This window comes from Natrix helvetica, assembly GCF_964273705.1.
Source record: "Natrix helvetica genome assembly, chromosome: 1".
In the NCBI taxonomy this organism is placed as follows: Eukaryota; Metazoa; Chordata; class Lepidosauria; order Squamata; family Natricidae; genus Natrix; species Natrix helvetica.
The window spans coordinates 46,285,417-46,307,113 of NC_138548.1; the positions used below are offsets into that span (position 1 = coordinate 46,285,417).

The following is a 21,697-nucleotide window of genomic DNA, read 5'->3' on the forward strand; positions in this document are numbered from 1 at the left end:
CTTGGTTTTTTTTGTTATTGCATTTGTATTTTTCCTACCCTCAGTTAGGGCAGCAAATTCAGGGCAGCATAATTATTCTTGAAGAGATGCACTTTAATGTGGGTACTGGTTCTGTACTGCAGAGGTTCCCAACCCCCTGGTCCATGGACCGACACTGGGCTCCGGCATGCCAGCAACCAGGCTGCACATATAAGTGAAGCCCCATCTATGGGATGCAGGCAGCACATGAAACTACGCCTCCTTGGGTCCACAGAAAAACCTTTCTCCATGGAACTGGCCTCTGATGCCCAAAATGTTGGGGGCTGACAGTATCCACACAGAGCATTTCAGATTATAATTCAAAGTCCCAAGCAATATTCAGAAAAACAATTTGATGGCCTGTTCTGCAAATGTTGTTAAACTATATATTTGTTTGTTTGGGGCTTAATACAATGGCCACCTTTTCTTTAATTTGTTCTTTAAATGTTATTGGTGATCTACTCTAGAGCCTCTTCTTCAGCATAACAGAGTTCCCCAGAGCATCATGGCATTCCTTCTAATATTCACCTGATTTTCCTTTCTTTTATTTTCAGCTTCCTTTGCTTTTGACAAAGAGCAGGTTCTCCCATGTCATTTCTCAGAGAAGCTTTACCTGACTCTTGGAAGGTAAAGAGAAGCAACAAGCAGTTAAGGATGGACAGAGGCATGCAGAGGAACTGTCTTCATGCTGCTGCCCTCCTAATTCTGTGCCAGGCTCAGTTGCCTATCCAGAACCCATTGGTTCACAATGGTGAGTGGAAGATGCTGTGTGTTTGTGTATGTGTGTGTGTAGCCCTCTCTGATATACTTGCACTGTAATGGGTAATGAATGAGGATTTCTTCTTATCTGCCGTAAAAATTCTAGTCCAGCTGGGCCATAAATCTTTGCCAAGTCCAGCCGAGAAGCTGAACTAAGACTTCTATGTCTGGAGATCAGTGATTTTCTGCCAAGCCCCGAGGCGAAACTGACAAAGGGGGTGTGTGGATTGGCAGGGCTATCCTTTATTTAATGTAGCTCTGTGCTAGCCAGTGAGTTGATACGATTGAGGGTATATATATCAGGAAGGTACATTCACCGGCTAGCACAGATAAATCAGGCCAAAGGGGCCATTCTCCAAATCAGCATTTTACTACAGGGCAAGTTTTGCAGCGTTCTTCTAGATACATTTTTTTTAATAGCTCAGATTCTGTAACTTCTGAATAACTTTTAGGATCTCTGTTTGCAGGCATTCATTTACAGTATTAATCTAAAATGGTGGTGTGGACTCTCTTAATTCTGGTAACGCCTTACCTTAAAGCAGTCTTGACTCTACCGAAGTAAAGGCTATCCTAAGTAGCAAGAGTTCAGATTCTTGAATTCCTGCCTACAGTATAAAGATTCCCCTTGGATTTGCTCTCATGGTTGCCCTGAGAGCCTTTTCCAGGCTGAGGCCATTTAGAAGAGGTAGGCCATACTTCTGATAATTCTTAGCTATGAGGATGATGATGATGATGTAACTGGTGATGAAATTAATGTTCTCCTTGAAATAATGTCAGCTTGCGAAAAAAATAATGAGGCACCTTACTTCTGAATATAGGACACTAAACAATTCAGTGATTTTTCCAAATATCTGAGTATACTTTTCAAAAAAAATGACACCACTTTCCTGTTGTTTTTATACATTTTATTAACGGCGTACGTATGTATGTATCTTTTTTTCTTTCTCCTGGCAATACTGACTGCTAGGTTTATTATTTTAAATATAAATCTTCTGTTTACAGTAACTACTGGGTTCTGTCCCTGCTTTTCACAATAAAAATAATCAATATTCATGCCAATATTGTCTAATAAATGATCACATTTCAATTTTTTCAGTATGACATATAGATCTGTACAAAGAACCCCATATCACAAAAGCATTCACAGTGCATAAGGTCACAGTCATTGAAAAAATAAATAATAATTATATATCTCTGTAATTCAATTTACAAAGTTACCCTTTCTATTCTCCCGGCAGCACTAGAAAAAGCGCCTCATCGTTTTTTTGGGGAGAAGTAGTAGGATCATCATTCCCCCCGGACTGGGATGAACGGGCTACAAATGCTCACTTGAGAGTGAGATGGGTGCAATCCAAATTTGATAAATATATCAAAACAAAACCTCTCTGAATCAGGAATCATTCTGTGCTCGTGAAGGTCTCCAGTTTCTCTCCCCCAACAAAGAGAGACTTTTATGGAGAAGCTTCTAGGAAGAAAACTGTTGTTTTCTGAGGAACTGCACTTTTTTTTTTACAATTTTACACACGTTTGATAAATACAAATTATATTCCTGCTGTAAATAACAACAACAATAGCAGCAATAAATTTCCTGACCCTGATCTTCTTTGGAGGATATGGCTCTACTAGTATTTTTAGGTTTCACCACAATTCTAGGCTACTAATATTGGGTTAATATGCTTTGGGGGGAAATTAGATTCTCGCCAGGGACAAAAAGAGATCAGCAATTACTATTGTTTGCTTAAAGTGCTTTGAATTTCAGGACAACAATGGCTGGAGGAGGAAGGAATATGTCATGCATCACAAAGACAATGTAAAGCATAAAAAATAATCATCTGCAGTATAGTTAAACCCCAAAGACCTTGCTTCCATTTACTAGTGCTTGGGGCTTGAGGAAAATGACAAAAGCAGTGTTGTGTGGTTGTCACGCAAGTTCTGCCCCTCTTCCACGTATATTGGAAAGCTACACACTCTTATGAAAAGGCTGGCGCATTGTCTCCCAACGGTGCAATGCTGCCTTTGTCTCTTTGATGGAAACCTTCAGTCCTGTGATAACTTTGTTCTTGGGTTGTGGTTTTTAAGCAATCTTCCACAAAAGCAAGGATTCTTCAGAAGTTCATTTGAAGTTAGTTTCAGAAGAGCAAATTAAAAGATTGGAAAGAATATACAGTGCAAGCTTCCCTGAGAAATGTTGGTTCTCTTATTACCAATCTATTTTCTAGCCAATGTGTAGCTGCAGGAAAATTAGGGTATCCTTCAAGTTGGAGGTTCTCAAGAAGGTGTTAAAATTATTCTTCTAACAATGATGGTCTTAGAATTGCAACTTATCCACAAGTTCCATTCAGGTTTGCAGAAAGGTTTTTGATTAGATGAGAATATATGTAAATAATTCCCTTCCTGATTTTTTGATGACAGAAACTGGGCTTGCTATCAAGTTCAATCCTAAAGCCCGAACTGGGACAGAATATTTAATTATCCTTAAAATATCTCACTTAAAGGGGGTCTTTCTTAGTACCTGCCATTTGCAAGCAGCTATTCAAAATGCAGAGAATATAATATTTTCCTCAATAGAGAATAAATCTACTATGACAACTAGTGATTTTTCAAATAACTTGGGGGAAGTTTAAGATTTATTACTTTATTATTTAACACTCTTTGTTTACAGCATATTAGGCTCCTTCTCACACTTTCCGATTCCCTTCTCCCATCCGCCATCCTTCTCCTCCAATTCCAGATATCTGAAAATGTGTTGAGATTCATTGCTGGATTTGTCAATATATTAAGGATCCTCTGATAGCATGAAGTTCATCCATGCTATTTAGAAGTTCTGAAGGTAGTAATAGAGACTACCTAAATAGGGCATTTTTAGGACAACCGAGCTGCATATATTATTCTTTTGCTAGATTTTTCTAGATCAGTAGTTTAGATCTTGTCCCCCACTCCCCCCCCCCCTTTTGGCTCGGTTGAGGTTAAATGGCACAAATAGCAAAGCTGAAACGACTTAGCTTTTATATTGTGAGTTATTATCTAGATTTAAATTTAAAACAGATATAACAATTGAATTCGAAATAGCTAACTCTGTGGATTATGAGAGCCTAACCTGATTTACAGTATGTCTGTATACAATCCACTATTTTACTAAGGTTCAGGCTGTACAAACTCTAGCATCTTTAAATATGGCAATCACACAGTTTGAGATAGTTTGGAAATGAAGTAGCAAAGGAAGCCCTCTGCAATTTAAATTTTAAGGTGCTGTAATTTTAATAGGGTAGGTCTTTGGTTCACATGGGTACAAACATTCATCTTTTGCTTAAAAGTATTTCTTGCATTAATATAAACAAGACAGTATTTATAATTAAATACTAATCCAAAGGTCTACAGAAATCTAATATCTTCATTTTGTTGAAAAATGACAGGTAACTGAACATTAAAAAGAAGCAGCAAAGACAAGTGCCAATTGTAATATTCACAATTGGTGGATTTTGGTAAAATAAATACAACTTTCAGAAGCACAGTCAGTATCAAAATGATTTTTAAAAATATATAAATGGAAATCTTTTCATAATTTTGTTTTTTTTAAATTCACTTAACAAGGACACACATCTTTCCCCCCAATATATATATATATATATATATTTGTTTTGTTGTTTACATTTCATTAACCACTGTGAATTTTTCTTCAAGTAGCAAAGCAGAACTCAAATCATACATAACATTAAGGTTAAGTTGTTGCTTGGATGTTATAATGAATATTAGAAATAATATCAGAAGAAACTTGGTATGACAACATATGATAAAGAAGTGGGGAAAACTGAGCAAATGATAAGTGGACCAACTCTCTTCCAAGGTGACTTGCAATCCAGGATTAGAAGGCAAATCATCACAAGTCAGGAAATGAAACACAACTCTAAAAGCAAAGCCTGGTCTTGCAGTACTTGTCCAAATATGATGTTCTTAGAATGTGAGGACAATTTCCACCCGAAAGATTAGAGTCAGGCCTCTAGCAGCAATTTTCAACAAGAAAATAACAGCACAAAACATTCTGATTTGCTGATTATTTTGAGATAGCTGAAGGTGAAAACATACTGATAGGTGAGGTATTTTAGAGAGAGAATTGAAGTGGCTTGAGAGACAAACTTCCCCTTCCTTAGTGCACAGATTTTTATTTTGTCCCATTTTGATTCTGTTCAAATTGCTTCTTAATGTGTCTATTCATACACTCTGATAACTGCCTTGAAACTAACATGAAAAGATATACATTTCTGAAAGAAAACTATAGAAAGAAAAAACAAACAAACAACATTCTATTTACTGGAGACAGTAACAACAGGAATATATACAGTAAGCACAAGCATATCTGTTTTCTTAGAAAACTGTCCACAAGGATGACAGGAATAAAAATATCTTAAATCTGTGTTATTGTAAAAGGGCCATAATTTAATTAATAATATGGTGAAATGAATGTGGTTTCATTGAACAGTGAGCTTTTGGTAAGAAGTTCATCCAGTGATGAGTTTGTCCTTATTGCAAGTAAAAGAAGTTCTTTCTGGTTTGTGAGAGAAAGTGCAGCAAAATTATTGGTATTACATTGTGCTGACAGGGAAAAAAAGTCAATATATATTATATTTCATTTTTAGATCACTAAAAATTGCATAAAAATGGCAAAGCAAGAATTTGAGACCAACTTGACAATCTATTTTAAAAATATGGGTATGCTTGGTGTTTCCAAAAACTCACAATGGTCTTAATTGTATGGATTGTTTGTAATCACATAATTTATTCTGAGAACTAAAAAATAAAATTATCATATATACTTTTCTTCACTGTCATATATATTTTCAATTTGGCAAATCATATGCATGTGTGAAGGAGGAATAAAATGTATTGCAGGGGCTATTGAGAATGAAAGTAGTTTGGCAACTGAATTGATTATTTCGAAGGCTGGTGAGCTCTAAGTTGCTGGAGATCTTGAAGCAGAGCCTGAGCGCCTACCTCCTGGATGTACCTTAGTTCAAGATACTCTGTGTCAAGCGGACAGGTGAGCATAACTCACCTCAATGGTTTTATGTTTACAGATATGGCAAATACATATAATAATCTAGGATTAATCTATCTGTATTGCTATGTGTCTAAAAGGAATCAGCAATATAACAGACCAGGTATAAATGAGGACAATAAAGTCTGTGGACAATAAAGTTTTGTGATCCAAACTAGAACCAAGGAGAAATTTTCTAACAGTGAGAATAATTAACCACTGGAATAGCTTGCCTTCAGAAGTTGTGGGTGCTTCATCACTGACTCTTTTAAGGAGAAATTAGACAGACATTTGTCTGAAATGGTATAGGGCCATGATGGTGAACCTATGGCATGTGTGCTGGAAGTGGCATGCAGAGTCATCTCTCTGGGCACACCAGCCATCACTCATTGCTCTTCTGAGTTCTGGTTTTTGTGCCTGCGGGAGCACCGGAAACTGGAAGAGCAGCTCTCTGGTGCACATGCGTGCATCAGTAAACTGAGCTTCCGGTTTCCGGGCGTGCATGTGCGCCAGCAGCAGGACTTTGTGCATGCATGTGTGCCAGAAACCGGAAGACCAGGTGACCAGCATGCATGTGCTTGCCAGAAACCAGAAGCTCAGCTTCCTGGTGCATGCATGCGCACTGGAGAACTGCTCTTCCAGTTTCTGGCGTTCCCGTGCATGCGCACCAATGAACTGCTCTTCTGGTTTCTGGCGCTCCTTCATGCACACTCCCAGTTTGGCACTCAATGCCAAAAAGGCTTTCCAACACAGGGTCTCCAGCAGGGGACTGGCCTAGAAGACCTCCAAGGTCCCTTCTGTTATTCAGTAAACTAAGATTTCTTAAAGTGCAATTTCTGTGTCATTTTGCCACAACTAGTTAGATTTGTGCCTAGAATTTGTAGCTTGTTAGAGTATTATTAGGCTATGAAGCTGAAGAAGAAAGAAACAGGCAAACCTCCCCCCCCATCTTTTGTTTTCTAAAATGAGAGGACTGAGCAAGAATATTACACATCTTGTTTTCACTATTCAATCTTGTTACGTCTTTCACAGAAAACATGAAGCAGAAAGTCAGTTACTCAAGGTTAAATATTGTTTAGAAGTTTCCTCTGATCCTATTGTGCAAAACCTCAGTTTTGTGAATAAGGAATATTTGGGGCATTACATACAGTGTTTATAATAATTTATCCAAATGAAAGAAAGAGGCAGAGGTATTGTAGTCTGATCTATTACTTCATATATAGTGCAATATAAGTATCCAAATGCTTATACATTCTGTTCAGGAAGACTGCTGTCCCCTTGTGTAAAATGCTGAAAATACCAGGTTAAAATGCCAATAATGAAAAATGATCAACAATGCTTTTCCTAGTATGAGGAATTATATTTACAGATTTTTTTTTAAAAAAGAAGTTGCTTACTTCGTGTCAGAAAGGGTTGTATTCACTTAAACCAAATGTAAATGGTAATTTATTGGCTTTTGGGGGGGGAAGGAAATCCTTGCCTGTTATTTTTCCCGACATAAAGGGCAAAGTATGTCATTTCTTGCTTGTGCCAACACTAGGAAGAAGGAAATTCTTCAGACACCTATTACTATACTAAAGCTAATTTGTGGGTTTCAGTTGCTATCCCTATCAATACTGATATTAATTATAGAGAGTAAAAGAAGATTCAGAATTTCTCCCTTTGCATCCTATTCAGAATGAGGGGTCTTATCAACTGACAGCATTTTTTGGAAAAATAATCTTATTTACACAACATTTTTTAAATATCATAAATGTTGCGTGACTAATTTTATTTTGTAAATGAACTGTGATTCTGCGTAATTTGAATGCACAACGTCTATAGAAGAATGGGAAGAAATAATTCAAATGATATGACCAAAAACAATGCCTTTGAACCTCTCTCTCCCAATACTATCTGCATTTACTATCTCTCTCCCAATACTATCTGCATTTACAGATAGGTAAATGCCTCTGGTCTGCTTCAGACATACATGCACAAATTTTAATTATAAAGCATCTTACCATTTTGAAACTAAATTTTCAGCAATTTCACATTGTGCATTGTTAGGTTTACCTTAAGCATGTGACCATGATAGCCAGATATATAGAAATATTATCAGAGGCTGAAGCTATGAATATGTAAACATGATCTTCATACATTTCACCTTATGGAAGACTGGGTTTTTTGCTACTGCTGCAAGCATGTCACGTCATGTGAAACAACCCTGAGATTGGGCTCCCTTGAGAATTCTTGTGTTTGAGGTTAAATCAAATGAATCGGATGGCTCGTTTATGCTGAGTGCATCAGACAACAGACTAAGGGTTATAATCAGTGGTGGGTTTCAAAAATGTTTAGAACCTCTTCGGTAGGTGTGGCCTGCTTTATGGGAGTGGCTTGCCGGCCATGTGACCGGGTAGGAGTGACTTGCCAGCTATGTGACTGGGTGGGAGTGGCTTGCCAGCCATGTGACTGAGTGGCCAGTTTGAGGCAGCTGATCTCTTCTTCCTCATCTGAGAAGTCTTCTTTGTCATCTTCTTCGTGGTGGACAGCATGGCCGCTGCTGGCAGAAATCTCTGAATTTCTGCGGTGGATTTGTCTCACATTTCATATGCCGTGGCTTCATCCACGGCTGCCTGAAGGCTCAGCTCTTTTTGTGCCAGCACGCACCGCTGAGGTCTGAGGTCTTTGATACCACAGATCAGCTGTTCTAACAGGGCATCATCCAGCACAGGAAAGCCACATTGCAGGGCCGCTGTTCTCAGGGAAGCCATGTAATCGCTCACAGATTCCCCTTCTCTCTAGGTCCTCTGCCTAAAAGCATAACGTTTGGCTATGCGCGAGGGAGTTGGAGAGTAATGATTTTTAAGTTTCTCCAAAAGAGTTTCCCAAGGCATTGAATGGATGGATTGAGGAGCTGCTAAAGCCCTGGCTGTTCAAAACATCTCGTGGCCACATGCGCTGAGAAAATATCCTCTTTTACGGCCACTGGACAAACCGGTGAAGTCGTTTGCCTCCAGGAAGCACTCAAACCGCTCGAGGTAGGCATCCCATGTTTCAGTGGCTGGGCTGAATGCCGTGAATACCGGTAGATTAGCTATCCTTAGAAGGACGGAACTTGAGGAATTAGCCTTGGAGCAACTTCTCGTCGCCTGTGACGTGAGGCACCTCTTAGTTTTTCGCTTTTCCTTTGCCTCAGTCCTGATCCCATCCTCGTCGCCAGTGTTGTGTAGGGAGAACGAGGCAGACAGGAACTGAGGCAAGGCAGGTTGAAGCTAACACAACCTTTAATAACAGTATAACACGGCAAAATGTAAGGCAAACCTCGACCTGGCAAACAGCAACATTTGACAGCTGACAGCCCTTTTTATACTAGAGCTGTCAGACGCTGAACCAATAGAATGGCTGCATTCTCCCGCCAGCTAGCTGCTCGCGTCTCAACCAATCAGGGGCTGGCAATGATAGTCAATGGCGTCGTAGCCTCGAGGACTTAACAGGAAGGTATTTAAGGGCAAGGCTTTTTTCTCCCTTTCATATGTTTCCTTCTTTTTGAGAAGTATTCCTGTGGTTACTGTGAACTCATGATATTGAGATCACATTGAGATTCGCTTCATCACCGTATATTGTTATGTGAATTTGTATGGTTTTGGCTTAGTGTAAATTTAACCACCGGGAATTGTAATCCTTAGTTTACGACCTTAGTTTATAGTCTAACATGTTGTATGAATCCAAATGTTTGTGATTTAAATAGTCAAAGATGGTTTAGTGTGTGAATTAGGCAGCATGGGATAAAATGAAATTTGACCTCTGGGAGAAATATTAAACTCTAGCAGCTTAGGGACTTTTATACTGGGAGCATCATGATTTGTGAATAGAGATATTGTTAATTTGCTGGAGTATCTGTCCCATCCTCAATAAATGGTAAGTGATTATTTACATTTTTAAATTCCTTGTGAAAAAAAATATGTATTTCTTTCTGACAGAAGTGCAATGCTCTGCTCTTTGGAACTTTGCCTAATGCTTATGCATGCAAAAATAGATTTAATGTGGTTTGAAATTCATATTCTTCAGCCATTCAATATATTTTACTTAGCAAAGAAGATTAAAAAATAAATTATGTACAAAGGTAACCTGTGCTTCTAGAAATCTCTGCATTCTTCAGCATTTTAATAACATTGTAAAAGTGGTAATGTTAGTGATGAATGAGATGGAACCTTCACTGTTGTCTTAGAATTGTGAATAAGACATGTCTGCAATTTCCATTTCATCTTTCAGTATTTCTCATGAAGCTTACAAATTGAGGCAGTGGGTAAATCTTGGGAAAGCTCATGCTCTTATGTCAGGTTTTATATAAGAGAAGCATAAAAAGAGAAATGGGATTTATCCTGTCTCCCTGCTGCGTGAATATCCCAAATCTTCTGAAATTTATATTTTATAGACTGTGGTTTCCTTTCCATTATATTCATAAATAGCCAAATATATTTTATTTGTGAGAGTCACTAGCGATATGGGAAAAAACAGATTATGACTCTAGCGAACTAAGTTAACTCAGAGATAATGTAATGACAATGACCGTTATTGCATTCTTGGAGATATTCTGATTTTTTTGTTTCTTTCCATGCAGTTGGAGATTGCTTAAAGTGAAAACTTTCAAATTTAATTAGTTTTGTCTCAAACATTTTACTGGACAAATAGTGAAATATGTAAGAGTTCCCAGGATCAGCTAACTCAAGATTGTCAAGACTTGATGAGAGACTGAGCTTTTGATCAAAAGGGGATTCAAGTAAGTTATGAAGGAAATGATCTGTGCAAATACTCAGTGCTTTGAATCAACCCACACTGATTCAAAGCATCAGATTAACTCAGTGAATTGAAGGAACATAAATAAGATACAACTAAATCAATTTACATTAATTAGATATTTTCCTCACACGTGCACATGCACTTTAAGGCCTGAATTGGTCCTAATAGAGTCCATTCCTATTGGAGGCTCTATTTGAATTGATTTAGGTGTCTGAATCAAATTTATCCTCTGAAATAATGTAAGCATTTGCATTGACTCACACCTCACTCACACACCTCAGAAGAATATCTGTGCACATTGAACCATGTTCTATAATTATCCCAATGTACATGCAGGTACTGGGTTTCCAAAAGCTAGCAGAATTTTTTCCATATTCTGCTGGCCAGTTTTCATGCAATCCACCTTTCAGATTTTAAAATAAGATAAAACGGGGGATTGTACAATTATTGTTTGGTGTGTGTGCACATATGGACGCAAGCAGATAGATAGATAGATAGATAGATAGATAGATAGATAGATAGATAGATAGATAGATAGATAGATACTTCCAAATTCATAGTTCATTTATGAAAAGTTGGAAGGCATCTCGATATACTTTTCCCCCAGATCATTACCATCACAATCAATTATTGAGCACCCAAGGTTTTCCATTTTCCTCTAAGATTAGAATATGCACTTACTGTGCTGGTCCAATTTTCTAACTTGTCAATTTAATATTCATACGCATTTATTCTAGATATTATCCATTGCTCTTCATTGACTGTAGAACAATTTGATCTTTTTGAAGCACAGATATTTATCCAGGTTGCCATATTTTAAGTTCCAAGCTTTTTTGAATTACATGATCATAGTATTGTATTATCATTTTCCATCTTTTTCTTAGTAAAATTTTTGTATCTTTCAAAAACACTTTTAAAAGATGATAAATTACTATTGAAGATGATCTCCTCAGCATTGTTGAAACTTCTGTATAAATAGAGATTTAAAGAAGGAAAACCAAGGTTCTTCATGCATATAAGCATGTAATCACATGATAGCTGAGATCCTCGAAATGAGCCAAAGTAGAATCTTGAATCTACTCTCTTTTCCTCTTCTTTGAAGACCCATATGCCATCAAATGGAAAATGTGTTTCCATGGCAGACGTGATGTCAGTTTGATATAGATGATGCTCAAATCAGAATGGAATCTGAAAGGGGGCACCATCCTTTAAAATCTCATACAGAGCTGCAGGAAGCACAGCTGAATGAGGGTACCTGATGAAGAAAGAGGAGGAGGAAGAACAGATGACAAAGCTTTAGTAGTCTTGAGCTTTGTGTTGTCAAAGAAATATGTTCTTTCCTCCCAGGTAAATTGCTTCTAAGTTGAAGCAGGAGAGACATTGAGTTTTGGAGTTGAAATGTAAAAATGTCTCCTGACACTTATAGCAAAATAGACCCAGATGACACCTCTTCGCTTTACTTCTCAGTCATCTTCTCGGCACATTGGGAAGTTGACAAAAGTGAAGACATTAAACTCTATCAGTATCGAGAAACACAAGAAAATGGTATAGAGGGTGAGCGCATAGATGCCCAATTTCCTGTCAAGTTTCCATTTATTTAAGTGGATCCCGCCAACCTGTAAGAACATGGGGAATGAATTATTTAAGATTGAAGGCAATATACGCGGTAGGCTAAAAAAAAAAAGCACTTCAAATGAGAATTTCAGAAATCATACAAGGAAACTAATTTCCATGACCTCTACAACTGGAGAAACTCTAAATCCTATAATACAAAATGTTTGTGGAAAAGTTATTACAAAATCTAAAGAGGGAAACAAGTGTTTTTGAGTCATATGCTTAATTGTTTTTTTAATAATAATAATAATAATAATAATAATAATAATAATAATAATAATAATAATAATAATAATAATAATAATAATAATTTTATTTGATTAGCCGCAACCCTCTCCCGAAGGACTCGGGGACTCTTTTTAATTAGTTGACAATCTAGCATGTTGCTTTAAGTGTTGTACAAATATCAAGAAAAAAGTCTCTTGGGATGCTTCGTGGATTTCAATTAAGAGTTAGTATAAAAAATTGCTAAGCTACCTGAATAAACTCTGTAAGAATTCTAACTATTATATCTGATAGCTTCACTCTATTATCTGACACTATTTTTTAAATTCATCAAACTTTAATTTTATTCCATCCTTTTTTCCACTTTATATGGTGTTGTGGGTTCTTCTCTGTATACATATTGGACCTCAGTTGAAAGGATACAATAATTGTCAGTTTAACAGACAGTTTACTGTCTGTTAAAGTGAGGATGTGACACATTCTAGTGAGAGAGACGTTCCCTGAGGATGAGCTCCAGCATGAGTCTATAAGCTTAGAAGACTATACCTTTGGTCCCAGTGATTGACCCAGATTGGATGTGACTGCTAATGGTTGTCTGGTAAATCCATGAAATGCAGAAATTCTGGCACCATTTATGTCATTTAAGTATTTTTTCAAATGACATAAATTAATAGGACATAAATTCAGGTTCAACAGACAACATACCTGTGTTTCTCCAAAAATAAGACCCAGTCTTATAATTTTTTGCCTCCAAAAGAGGCACCAGGTCTTATTTTTAGGGGATGTCTTCCACTGTCTCACTTCGCGGTGGTGGCACTGACAGCCCCACCCAGCATGGGAGCATGGGTAGATGCTACCAGCCCACTTCTTTTGCGGCTATTTGCCGCTGCTTGCAAGTGGCATCTCCCGGCCTCCATTTTGCCCTCAGAGGCCTTCAGGAAAGGCCTCTGTAGCTGACAAAAGGGGTCCTGATTGACACACACAGCACACCCCAACCTCATTTTGCTGTCAGAGTTCTTCAGGAAAGGGCTCTGCAGCCAATAAACAAGCTCTGGATAGACACATGCAGTGCCCCCTGACCTCTTCTTGCAATTAGAGGCTGTCAGGAAAGGTCTCTGCAGCAAGAAATGAGCTCTGCCCCTGCCTCTGATGCTGAAACAGAGGCAGTGACGTGCAGTGAGGGTTATGGCTGGGGAGGCTGGTGACGTCATCAGGAAGGCGGAGAATGGAACCACATGTGCAGACCACGTGTGCAGACCACGTGGTCTCGTTCTCCGCCTTCCTGAGTGAACATTAAGGGGACCGCGGCGTAGCATTACTTCCTCCACCGGCACCAGTCCCTTTCACCCCGCTCAAGCCTTGCCGCCTGCAGCCACCGCCCACCCTCGCTGCTCCTTTCATTGCTTGCCCGCCCGCCTCTAAGGCACGCCAAGGCCTCCTTCGTCCCCCCCCAGCGCGCGCCCTTTTTATTTCCCGTGACACCCCCCCATTTCGGGAAAGCTTTCCCCATTGCCTGGGGGGTGAGGGGGGCGGCTCCTCTCCTCCCACTCCCTCCGTCCCTGCCTCTCTCCTCAGCCCCAAAGCTCCGTCCGCGCGACTCACTTCCAAGGCGGTGGCTGCTCCATCCCGCTCCGGCTCTGGAAGCGACCGAAGATCAGGCTGCGTCGCTCGCTCGCTCGCCGGACTGCTTCGGCGCCATTCTGGCTGCCTTCGTCCATCCACGCCCGGGAGATGCGGAAGCAGTCCGGTGGACGAGTGACCGAAGATCTCGCTGCTATCGCTCGCTCGCTCGCCGGACTGCTTCGGCGCCATTCTGGCTACCTTCGTCCATCCGCGCCCGGGAGATGCGGAAGCAGTCCGGTGGACGAGTGACCGAAGATCTCGCTCGCTCGCTGCCTCGCTCGCTCGCTCGCCGGACTGCTTCGGCACCATTCTGGCTACCTTCGTCCATCCGCGCCCGGGAGATGCGGAAGCAGTCCGGTGGACGAGTGACCGAAGATCTCGCTGCCTTGCTCGCTGCCTCGCTCGCTCGCTCGCCGGACTGCTTCGGCGCCATTCTGGCTACCTTCGTCCATCCGCGCCCGGGAGATGCGGAAGCAGTCCGGTGGACAAGTGACCGAAGATCTCGCTGCCTCGCTCGCTGCCTCGCTCGCTCGCTCGCCGGACTGCTTCGGCGCCATTCTGACTACCTTCGTCCATCCGCGCCTGGGAGACGCAGAGGCAGAAATGTTGTCGGCGCCTCCAGATGACGAACCAGTCGCTTGCTTTCGTCATCGGGAGGCCGATAACATTTCTGCCTCCGCGTCTCCCGGGCGCGGATGGACGAAGGCAGCCAGAATGGCGCCGAAGCAGTCCGGCGAGCGAGCGAGCGAGGCAGCGAGATCTTCGGTCACTCGTCCACCGGACTGCTTCCGCATCTCCCGGGCGCGGATGGACGAAGGTAGCCAGAATGGCGCCGAGGCAGTCCGGTGGACGAGTGACCGAAGATCTCGCTGCCTCGCTCGCTGCCTCGCTCGCTCGCTCGCCGGACTGCTTCTGCGCCATTCTGGCTACCTTCATCCATCCGCGCCCGGGAGACGCTGAGGCAGAAATGTTGTCGGCTTCCCGATGACGAAAGCAAGCGACTGGTTCGTCATCCGGAGGCGCCAACAACATTTCTGCCTCCGCACCTCCCAGGCACGGCCGGACGGATGTATATAATATTATATATATATAGTATATAATATTATATACTATTATTCCATGAAGAGAGGTGAGGCCCTGCCTCCCTTGCCTCTACTGACCGCACGTCACTGAACAGAGGTCAGGGGGCATCATGCACATCCATCCAGAGCTTGCTTCTCATTTGCAGAGGCCTTTCTTGAAGGTCTCTACAGTGAAACAGAGGCCAGGGAGCACTGCACACATCAATCCGGAACTCTTTTATCGGCTGCAGAGCCCTTTCCTGAAGGCATCTGATAGGGAAATGGAGGCTGGGGGTGATGCGCGCAAGTGGCGGCAAGCGGCTGCAGAAGAAGTGGGCCGGCGAGGCAAGGTGTACGAGGCCTGGCTGCAACTATCTGAAGGTAAGCAGCTCCATGCCCCCCATCCCCACCATAACTTGATTTTTACCCATGCACCTTGCCCCACCCCATACAACAAGTCACAACAGAGTGGGCGGGGTCTTAACTAGGGCTTATTTTGGGAATAGAGCTTATATTGCGCACACGTGTAAAAATCAAGCTAGGGCTTATTTTCAGAATAGATCTTATTTTCGGGGAAACATGGTAACATCTGAATGTTCTATTAAACTAGGGCTTTATTTTATACAAGCTTTTTAATACACATATTTTTGCAAGTTTTAAAGCAATTCATTTTTTTCAATCAAAGTTGTAAATTATTTTTACAAATGTAAGTTTCTTAATAGTACAACTCATTTGTAAAGTCTGTTAAAGGGATATGTTGACTAAATAATAGTAACTTACATTTTGCGTAGCAAATATAAGTTAACTATAAAATAAGCTTTATCTCATCTCTAGATATGTTGCATTAATATGACTCGATACAGAAATAAATTAATTCATTAGTCTACTTACGGTAAGAGCTACAGATCCCAGGAGAAGCACAACAGAATAAAGTAGTCCTTTGCTGTTTATCTTAACCTATGAAAATCAGAAAAGATAGTTTTAAAACACTTGCTACATCTCAAGAAAACAGTAACTAGAAAATATAAGATAGAGGGTATAAAAACAATACTCATAATTTCATCTCCAATTAAGTTCAACAGGCGATGTCTGTTGAACAGAAGGAAACAGACATTTCATCTTGCAAAATAGGTTTACTTCAGAGGGAAGATCCATTTAGGAATCCAAAATGCAAAGGAAACAGTTGAACATTTTTGAAGGGAGGGCATTGGTTATGATAATGACAACATTAGAGAGAACAATGTTAGTCAAAGGTAAAGAATTATAATGAGCATCTAATGCAGTGGGTCTCAACCTTCCTAATGCCACGACCCTTTAATACAGTTCCTCACGTTGTGGTGACCCCCCCAACCATAAAATTGTTTTACGTTTTCCATATTTTTTTGAAAATATGTGTTTTCCGATGGTCTTAGGTGACCCCTGTGAAAGGGTCGTTCGACCCCCCAAAGGGGTCCCGACCCACAGGTTGAGAACCACTAATCTAATGGCAGGTGGAGAGGCCTTAAGAGACACAAGAAACAATTAAGAGATTTTTGTGAGATAGCATTGGTTCCTACTGGAGGTTCTTGAGAAATATAAAACACATTGCAGAGACCTCTGTGTACCCATGCTTCTAAGATGTTTTGCCATCTTATTTCAGAACCAGCTGTAACCCTGGCCAAGAAAGAGGTATATATTTTGTAAAAATAGTTTTATAGAATTTTTGTATATAGATTTGTGTAAAGATACTTAGGATAGCTTTCTGAACCTTGGCACAATTCCAATATGGTCTTACTTCAATTTCCAGCATAATTTCATTGTATACATGATTTACAATGACAATAAAGGCTATACTAATTGGCCATCATGGTCAAAGTCTTGCTGAATACACTGAGAGTTCTTGGCCCAGCTCACAATGCATTTACAGATTATCAAGCTGGGGAAACTCAATTTCAACCAAACCATACCAAAATAATTGTTTTCTTCAATCATATTTTCTGTGACAAAAGCTTTGAACAGATTTATTTACATCTGGATACATACGTATGAGCCATAATGAACTGCCATAGTCTGTAAACCCCATGGAACTCCAAGCCCCACAAGAATGTCAAAGACGTTGCTTCCAATTGTATTGGACACGGCCATGTCACCTAATCCTGAAAAATAAACCGTTCACAATTCATGCCATTTTGATTTGTAAAATGATTTATTTTACAACAAGCAAGAAGCAGGGAGGATAAGCCTTTCTCCTGTACCAAAAGGCCACATCTCGAGGTAATGAATGTAAATTGTAGACCATAAATTGGCCAGGATTCCCTACAATAATTCTTCACAGGGCTGATTATTTTTAATTGAGGGAGAGAAAAGGCATGTTATCTGTAAACTGTAAGTGGGCTTAAAAACAAAGTATGTTATAGTCCTGAGACACTCAAAGCGTTGACTTCAGATGAAGGTCATGTACTATATTTGGAATCTCAAAATGTAACTCAATAAAATTAGTTCTGTTGAGCATACTTTAGTTTAGATTCCCACAGAAAACAAGGGGCCTCTTCCAACATCATGGAATTCTGTGTGGATTCCCACATAAAGCAACACACCTCTTCCAATGTAATGATCCCATGAATTCTAATAAATTCTATGTGGAATTATTATTTTTTACAAATATCAAATTTGACTGTTTATTGATAAAGCACCAATACAGACTCATAAAGAAAAAATGGATAAAATCTAGTCTATTTTAACTCTTGAGACGGGAATAACAAGTGGATGGTGAGTTTGAGATTACTGCATTGATAAATAAAGGGATTAAATTTACATGAAAGTGTAAAACAGAGATTCCTGATTAATGAAGGGCAGCTCCCAAGCTTATTTTTACTTAAATATTTTTGTTTAAGCACCTGAGATTTAAGCAATTAAATCTACACAGGATTAATGCTAGTGAAATAAAACACCCTTTGATTATATATTACACATTACATTTAAAGTAAGGAATCTTTAAAAAAAAATTATATAAGAGAAGGGAGGATAGTGTTTTAAATTGGTGTTTGTGATCCAAACTTTAGTTATGAATTTGCATTACAAATAATAGATACAGAATAAAATACTGAGAAGGCTAGCACACCCTTATAAAAGGTGTACTAATACCTTCCTCTCTTGGAGATCTGTGTCATTTCTCTCCCAACTATTAGTCAGTCCAAAGAATTGTAAATAGACTAGCTGTGCTTTTCAATTGATTTGAATGGAATAGTGGGAATTGTGGATCACTGCATCTGGATCACCCCAAAATTCTTTTTCAAAAAGCAAATGGACTTTCTTTCTTTTCTTTGAAGATGTTTCGCTTCTCATCCAAGAAGAGTCTTCAATTCTGAACTTCAATACTTCAGAACTGAAGAAACTTCTTGGATGAGAAGCGAAACATCTTCAAGGAAAAACAAAGAAAGTTCGGAAAAAGCTCTTTTGGGACAACCATGATCAGGATGACTGAGAACCTCCATAGACATGCTGCTGGATCAGTTACCGTATTTTTCACCCTATAAGACGCTCCGGAATATAAGACGCACCCAATTTTAAAGGAGGAAAATCTAGAAAAAAAAGATTCTGAACCAAATACTATAGTAAAATATTTTATATCAACTGTATAAAGTTAACAGCAGTTTAAGAACAATTTTATGTCAACCATGTAACACAGGGGTGTGCAAACTTTTTTCAAAGAGGGCCAGATTGGATGAAGTGAACATGCTGGAGGGCTGAACATTTTTCCAAACATTCTTTGAACAATAACAATTAAATGCAAATGAATTATTTTATGCCAAGTTAATTGCAAATGGCATACTTTTCATTTCATAACATTAAGATCAACTGACAGCTGAGTTTTCACAATGTATCCATCTTTTCCCTGAAGACTCGTGTTTAGTACATTCAGATGCTTTCTTTCCTCTTTCCCTCTTACTTGTCTATCCTTCCTTCCACCCTCCCTTCCTCCTTCCCTTCCTTCCTGCCTCCCTTCCAGTTCCCTCCTTCCTCTTTCCTCCTGCCTGCCTGCCTTCTTTCCCTCCTGCTTATCTATGCTTCCTTCCTTCCTTGCACCTCCCTCCCTTCTGCCTGCCTGCCTTCTTTCCTCTTTCCCTATCCTCCTATCCTTCCTTTCTCCCTCCCTCCTTCCCTGCCTCCCTTCCAGTTCCATCCTTCCCTCCTTCCTTCTGCCTCCTTCCTGCCTGCTTGCCTTCTTTCCTCTTTCCCTCCAGCGTGTCTGCTTTTCTTTCCTTCCTTCCACCTCCCTTCTGTCCTCCTGCTTTCTTTCCTCTTTCCCTCTTACTTGTCTATCCTCACTCCCTCCTCCCCTCCTCCCCTCCTTCCCTGCCTGAGCGGGCTTCTTGCATGGCCCCAGCCCTCCAGCCGGTGGCTCATCTAAAACTTTTAACTTCCCAATCTAGCGTTCTCCACCCACCCACCCCCAATCCGCCCAGATCTGTCATGCAGCAAAGAGATACAGTAGCTGGGCGCAATAGCAGCAATAGCAATAAGCAGATCCGGAAAGATTTGGGGTTGGGGGTGGAGAACGCTAGATGGGGCACAATCAAACTTGATTCAAAGGCTTTCGCTCCTGAGATCGGTGCGCTGCCATCCAAAATGCTATTACTACGATCTCTGCTGCCTGGAACTGCCCGAGAAGCGGCAGGTAAAGCGGGCGCTGCAGCGATCGTGGTACCAGCATTTTGGATGGCAGCGCACCGGTCTCAGGAGCCAAAGCCTTGAGGCACCTTTCGTTTGCAGGAGGAGGGCAGCTTAAAGCAGCACCCCAGCAATGTGAGGAGCCGCTGCCACCGCCACCACCGCCTAAGCCCTCTCGGGAGCCCAGCCGAGCGGGAGCTCTGAAAGTGAAACCTCTCTCCTTTCCAGCCATCACGATCTCTGCAGCCCCCTCTTTGCCTGCCCCATTTTCAGATGACCCAGTGGCTACATTCGGCTTACAAGACGCACTCAGATTTTTACCCTCTTTTTTGGAGTAAAAAAGTGCGTCTTATAAGGCAAAAAATACGGTATTCGATTCAATTTTCATTCCTATTTAGATATACATCACTTCTTACACTGCATTCATCTGTTCATTTCCTATAATATTACATTTTCCCCAACCACAGCCTAGTCTTCAGTTTTGCCATTAGTTTGTAATTTTTTAAAAAATGTGTGAAAAATATCATGGATTTTTAAGCTCACACTTTCATTTAGAGAATTTTATGTATTTCCAAAGCACAAAACTGTACAGTGGTTTCCTCCTACACAGTATTTTCTCCCGGGTGTCCCTTAACACAGACATATTTGTATGCAGGTTTTGCTAATCAATTTTGTACACATTTTAATCACAGGACTGTAATTTAAAATTAAGAAAATTTCAAAAACTGAAGGATGCCTCCATTCTGATTCAGGTATTAATTTAGGCAATTCAAATTATATTAGACTGTGTTGAAAAACCTGAATGAAATGAATGTGTTCTTAACAATCTCAGCCCCATCTCTACATCAATAATATAAGATCTCTCTGCTTACTGATGTAGAAAGCAAGCACAGCATTTATCTGAAATCAGTGCAGGCCTTACCTTGTCTTGCTACTATTAAACTGGCCATGCAGTCTGGTACACTAGTCCCTGCAGCTAGGAAAGTAATGCCCATGATAACATCAGGAATCCCTAGAGTATAACCAATCACTGTTACCTGTGCAACAAAGGAAAACAAGTTGTTGAAAACAATAAGAGCATTCTGACTCTTAGACCTTCTTTAACTGCTTGAGCAAATGAGTGTTAAAATGAACCAAGACGCAACCAAACACAAGAATTTCTAATGCTACAACAAATTAGCAGCCATAAATGGACTATGTAGAACATGTTCCTAAATCTAATATCTTCCATACATGTTGAATTTCAACTCATACTTGCAAAGGTCATGCCTGCTAGCTGTGACAGCAACTCTAGGCCAATATCTACAGAAGGCCAGTCCTAGGACACAGTAAAAATGTTTTGCAATTTCTAGGGAGAATCTGTTGTGTATATGTATTGATATGTTGTCTGGATTACCCTCTCTTAATTGCCATGTAATTCTTTTTTTTTTTACATTAATTTTATCACAATTTTATTTACAGGGTATTTTCTTTATTTTGGGAGCTGCCCAGAGTCGGTTGGAATCAAGCAGTATCAAAACCAAAGCAATAAAAACAGAGGACAAAAAAGTTGGGGTTTTTTCCCTTTCCTGTTTCATTTTTTTTCTTTTCATTGTCCAATGAATGTGCATATTAGGAATGCAGAAACAATGCACGATCATAATCTGTACTTAGTTATGTCTAAAGTGGTTCCACTGGAACTTCACTGGAACTTCAAAATTTCAAACTATTTATCTTCAAGGAATATTTTTTTCTCCTCCATGAAGCAGGAATTTAAAGAAAGCATTGAAATTAATGTACATGGGTAAATCTAGTAAAATTTGAGTTCAAGTCCACACTTTGTCATGAAGTTCACGGGGTTGATTATAGATTAATCCCAATATTACATCCAAAATTACCACACAGGATTTACTTCTTTGAGGATTAAAGTAGCAAGAAACATTCATATAGGCCA

General features: G+C 40.0%; 1 protein-coding gene across 2 annotated transcripts in view; it reads right to left on the bottom strand.

Annotated features, from left to right (window-relative positions):
- Positions 1-1,672: 1,672 nt before the first annotated feature.
- The window catches only part of SLC24A4 (solute carrier family 24 member 4), a 155,695-nt gene continuing 135,670 nt past the window's right edge, over positions 1,673-21,697 (bottom strand). For both annotated transcript variants that reach the window (XM_081939462.1, XM_081939461.1), the window contains exons 14-17: positions 20,687-20,801; positions 17,137-17,249; positions 16,006-16,071; positions 1,673-12,207 (exon numbers count right to left, since the gene is read on the bottom strand). In XM_081939462.1, coding sequence (XP_081795588.1) covers positions 12,055-12,207; positions 16,006-16,071; positions 17,137-17,249; positions 20,687-20,801 — 447 coding nt within the window. In that variant the 3' untranslated portion in view covers positions 1,673-12,054. The remainder of the gene's footprint in view (positions 12,208-16,005; positions 16,072-17,136; positions 17,250-20,686; positions 20,802-21,697) is intronic.